The sequence below is a fragment of the Branchiostoma belcheri genome, unplaced genomic scaffold, assembly GCF_001625305.1.
Source record: "Branchiostoma belcheri isolate BF01 breed outbred unplaced genomic scaffold, Haploidv18h27 scaffold164, whole genome shotgun sequence".
NCBI classification, from domain to species: domain Eukaryota; kingdom Metazoa; phylum Chordata; class Leptocardii; order Amphioxiformes; family Branchiostomatidae; genus Branchiostoma; species Branchiostoma belcheri.
The window spans coordinates 197,264-201,635 of record NW_017803091.1 but is presented as its reverse complement, the minus strand read 5'-3'; the positions used below and the strand labels follow the sequence as shown (position 1 = coordinate 201,635).

Genomic DNA, 4,372 nt, shown 5'->3' with positions numbered 1-4,372 from the left:
CTTCCTTTCCACCTTCCTTCCTTCCTTCTACCTCTGATATTCACTATTTAATTTTTTTCTGTCAGCTCAAGTTTATGATTGGATCTGTGGGGCTTTTGCGATCTAGGGGTCCGGGGGCATGTCCACAGAGAAATTTTAGATCTTCAAACCCTTTAGAACGTAAAAATATTGAGAGGCAAATCATTGACTTGACAGTTGTTGTCCGTGGTCCTTCCGAGTTTTCGTACTTTTTACCCAAGATGTTGGTTTGGTTTTGTCTGTGAAGGTTGACGGATTGGCTTAAAATTTTTTCTGTCATACGCCACAAAGTTTCGGCTAATACTAATAGCAAGAAACACATGTATTCTTTTCATGAGCAATTATTATAACAGCACTCCATTTTCTGTAACTTAAAAGCGATTGAAATGATATAATGGTGCTTGCATGATTTGTCTCGACTGTGCAAATATTTTTTTCTTACGGCTCCAATATGGTTTTCTTTCATCTGTATATTTCTTTTATTCTGCCTGACATCAATTCAGGCGTCTCGTTTGATTTCGTGGTGTGCCTAAATGAACAGGTCTACTCTCTATAATGTATAGTTTAGCGTAATGTAGAATGTACATGTAGAGTCAAAATATCCTCTAGCCAGTAGTTATTTATAATACTCTGTCAGATACAATGTCCGTTGACCATATATATAGCATTATGTTAGACACATACCAACTAGTAATCTTATTATTTGCCATACATTGTGTCTTCATCCTGAAGCAGCGCAGGTTACGCTGGTTGGGTCACGTGTCTCGCATGGACCACTCGCGTCTACCACACCAGGTACTGTATGGTCAGTTGGCAGACGGCAAGCGCGACAGGGGTCGCCCAAAGCTCCGCTTCATAGATGTCTGCAAGCGGGACCTGAAGCTTTTTCACATTGGTGCCAACTGGGAGCACCTTGCACAAAACCGCACTGCATGGCGGTATGCACTTCGCCAAGGTGCCAAGAAACTGGAAGATGACCTGGTCCAAAATGAGACCACAAGAAGGCAAAAAAGACACCATCCTTCTGCAACACCCGCTTTCACCTGCACAACCTGCGGGAAACTCTGCAGGAGTAAAGCTGGGCTGGCCGCACACGGACGAGCCCATCGACGTTGAGCAGAGCGTCTGCTAAGACGAAAAGGAGAAGAAGAAGATTGTACCCGTGACAATCGTTGTGCAATAAACTATGACTTTTGACTTTTTTATAATAACGTTTTTTGGCTGCCTACCCCCCCCAAAAAAACAGGTCGAATCTTGTCTGCATGTCGGGAGGGCAATTATAGTCCAAGACCAGGGACGATTCTACAACAATGAGAAAATAGTTTGTACGTTGTAAACTAATTATGTCGGTGTACAAAATATGTTTGCTGCGTAACATTCTCAAAAGATGTATGCCTCGCGTATTTACGGTTGCCACAGTAGATTTATAATCGTAAAACTGTTTTTCTCGATCATAAGCATGCATAAATGTACACAATAAACATTATACCCGTTTGTGAAGAAACAGATGTAGCATGATGTTTTTCAAGCATGTTTCAGCATCAAACAAATGCATTTAGTTGATAATATGATTTGTCTGCACTGTTCAAAGTGTGACGGTTGTAGCCCATCCATTAAGTAAGCTGCAATCTTCTGTTTCCTGTTATTTCTGGTAAGGCCACAGCAAGTAACTTTTATAGATGACATCCTCCGCAGACTCCAAATCTAATGCAATAGGGCGAAAAAAACCAGGCGGACCAAAAATACAAGATTCCTACATTTTCAAATGTTGGCATCATAAAGCTGATTAAACAAGAAATGAGACCTATATTTTTCTAAGTTTACTGCTAAATATTAGAACATTCATTTGTCACTGAAACAACTTTGAGAATTAAAGTTTTATGTACAAATGGTTTTGATTCAATGAGAACATCACATATACACAGCCACCATCACATATCAAAGGAATGAAGTACATGACTGCATCAAAGTAAAAGACAAAACATTAAATCAGAGCCTTGTCTTGTCTCCTCTCTTCATGTTCATGTGCCATCATAACTTTTTGATGACACGTTTTGGCATAGCAACAGACATCTTTGCCCATTTTCGGCATGTTACGAAACACTGTCAGAGGCCAACAAAATCTCTTGTTTTTTTCCCCCCAAATCAGGCGAAAATTAATGCGCGCGCTGATGTCATCCATCAAAATGTTGTTGTGGCCTAATCAAAAGTGAACCGTGCTTTGGGTTTTGAGGCACGCTTATATCGACGCGTGCCTTGCCTGGTGCAGGACGTGTTTCTGCTGTCTAAAAACCTGACAAGTGGCAGACATGTCGGCAGGGCAGCAGCAGTCCCGGACTGGGAGAACAGGAGGTAACGTGGTTCTCACATGTCTCTTACAATAATATTTACCTCACTGATTTTCATAATTCAGAGACTTGTCGTTTCATAATTCCAAGAGCTGTTGTGTTTACTACTGACTCTACGATATACTAGTAATATTGAATGTATTTTTCAAACTGCATGTAAAATGCCAACATGGAAATTTGTATATGCCATAGATTCAGGTACAGAGCCAGAGGTATAAATGCTTATTTGCAGAAAGTATTCCTGAATTGCAGAACAAAATTGTGACATTCTTAAATATTGTAGGACACTGAAAATATTTTTTAGCACTGGAGCGCACTGTGCATGCAAGTCGACTATTCTGCCCACCGGGCTATTTAATTGTTGCAGTTATTGTGTTTCCATATTGGTTATTTTCATATTCAAGAGTAATCTTTGGGAATCGGACACGTCCCGTTTGGTTATATCTAATACGCCAGCCATAATCATAGAATGAAAGGAAATGAATGTTTGGACCGTTTTTTATAAAAAGATACTTGAATAATGATATCATTGTTTAATCAATGCATCCAAAAGTTGTAAAATTTGCCGTGTAATAATGTTTGAAACCGTATATAAGTGGCACGTTTAAGCTTTATTGGCCCGTAAATTTTACTCTCCTAGCAGAGGTTATGGTGGAAGATCGTTTGCTTTTTATATATGGCCCGTTTGTTTTTGTCGCTTCCACCACCAAGTTCTGCTTGGAGAGTACGTAAATTTGTGTTTCTTTGTGTTTATCTTGCTTGTTTGTAAAAGGCTGACCATATACTCGTAGTGCAGACTTGACCAGGTTCAAATTACCTGTGACACTACAGAAAACTTCGAATTCTTGGTGCATTTGACCAATTGTTTTATCCCATGCCCAATTTTCTTTATATATTCCAACATCTAATCCCAACCTATAGTAATGCCGCCACCAACACAGGGGACAATACAATACTTATTTTCAACTCAGCGAAGCGAGAAAAGTCGTGTAAAATGCATTTCCCAAGGGCACAAGATCGGTGGCATGGCAGGACTCGAACTCGGGACCTCGTGATTCCGACTCGAGCACTCTGCCGCTACGCCACACGACCCCATGCCCAATTGAATAAAGATGCAAGACTTGTATGCTGTGCTGTATCTGATAACCCGATGTTATGCATCAGGGTTTTAAGATATTTCAGCATATTTTACAGTTGATGTAATTTTCTCGCCAGGCGCCACACCCACGCAGCGAGCCCAGACTGATTGGACGTCAGTTGCTGACGCCGCCGCGAGTACACCCAACCCCATGTACGTCACCAGAGCAGGTAAGATATTTTATGGCCACACTGCTGTTCGTAGTATATACGTACTTTTAGGCCACAGCAAGGAGATTTTATGGATGACATCCTCTGCAGACTACAAATCTATGATGCGATAGGGTGAAAACAAACAAGGCGGGCAAAAAACAAACAAACAAACAAACAAACAAACAAACAAACAAACAAACAATATAAACTATATTTTGACATCACAAACCTTGTTAAACAAGAAATGATACATATACATGTATTGTGCTATGTATACTGCCATCTATTACAACATTCATTGCTCACTGAAACTACTTTGAAAAATAAAAGTTTTCGATCATTGTACAAATGATTTTTATTCAGTGGGATCATGACATCTACACAGCCACCATAAGGAATGAAATACATTACTACCTCAAGTAAAAGACAAAACAATAAATCAGAACCGTGTCTTGTCCCCTAGCTCTCTTCGTATTTATCTGTCATTCACATTCTGGCATGGTAACAGACATCTTTTCCCATTTTCGGCATGTTATGCGCCGGTAATGGCGAATAGGCTTATTAAGCCTATTCGCCATTACCGGCGCGAAATGCATGATGGGTAATATCCGCCATTTTGAGAGATAAACAAAACCGCGTCGCCCCGCGACACAGCGAGCGCGGGTGTCGAATCCCGCTACGTAGCTAAAAAAAATGAGTTTACCCGGGCCGTAAGT

The 4,372-nt window shown here is 40.5% G+C and overlaps 1 protein-coding gene across 1 annotated transcript in view; it reads left to right on the top strand.

The window, feature by feature from the left end:
- Positions 1 to 2,327: 2,327 nt before the first annotated feature.
- LOC109466354 overlaps positions 2,328 to 4,372 on the top strand; it is an 8,344-nt gene continuing 6,299 nt past the window's right edge. The window contains exons 1-2 of the mRNA XM_019764065.1: positions 2,328 to 2,370; positions 3,582 to 3,674. Of these exons, the coding sequence (XP_019619624.1) occupies positions 2,328 to 2,370; positions 3,582 to 3,674 (136 nt within the window). The remainder of the gene's footprint in view (positions 2,371 to 3,581; positions 3,675 to 4,372) is intronic.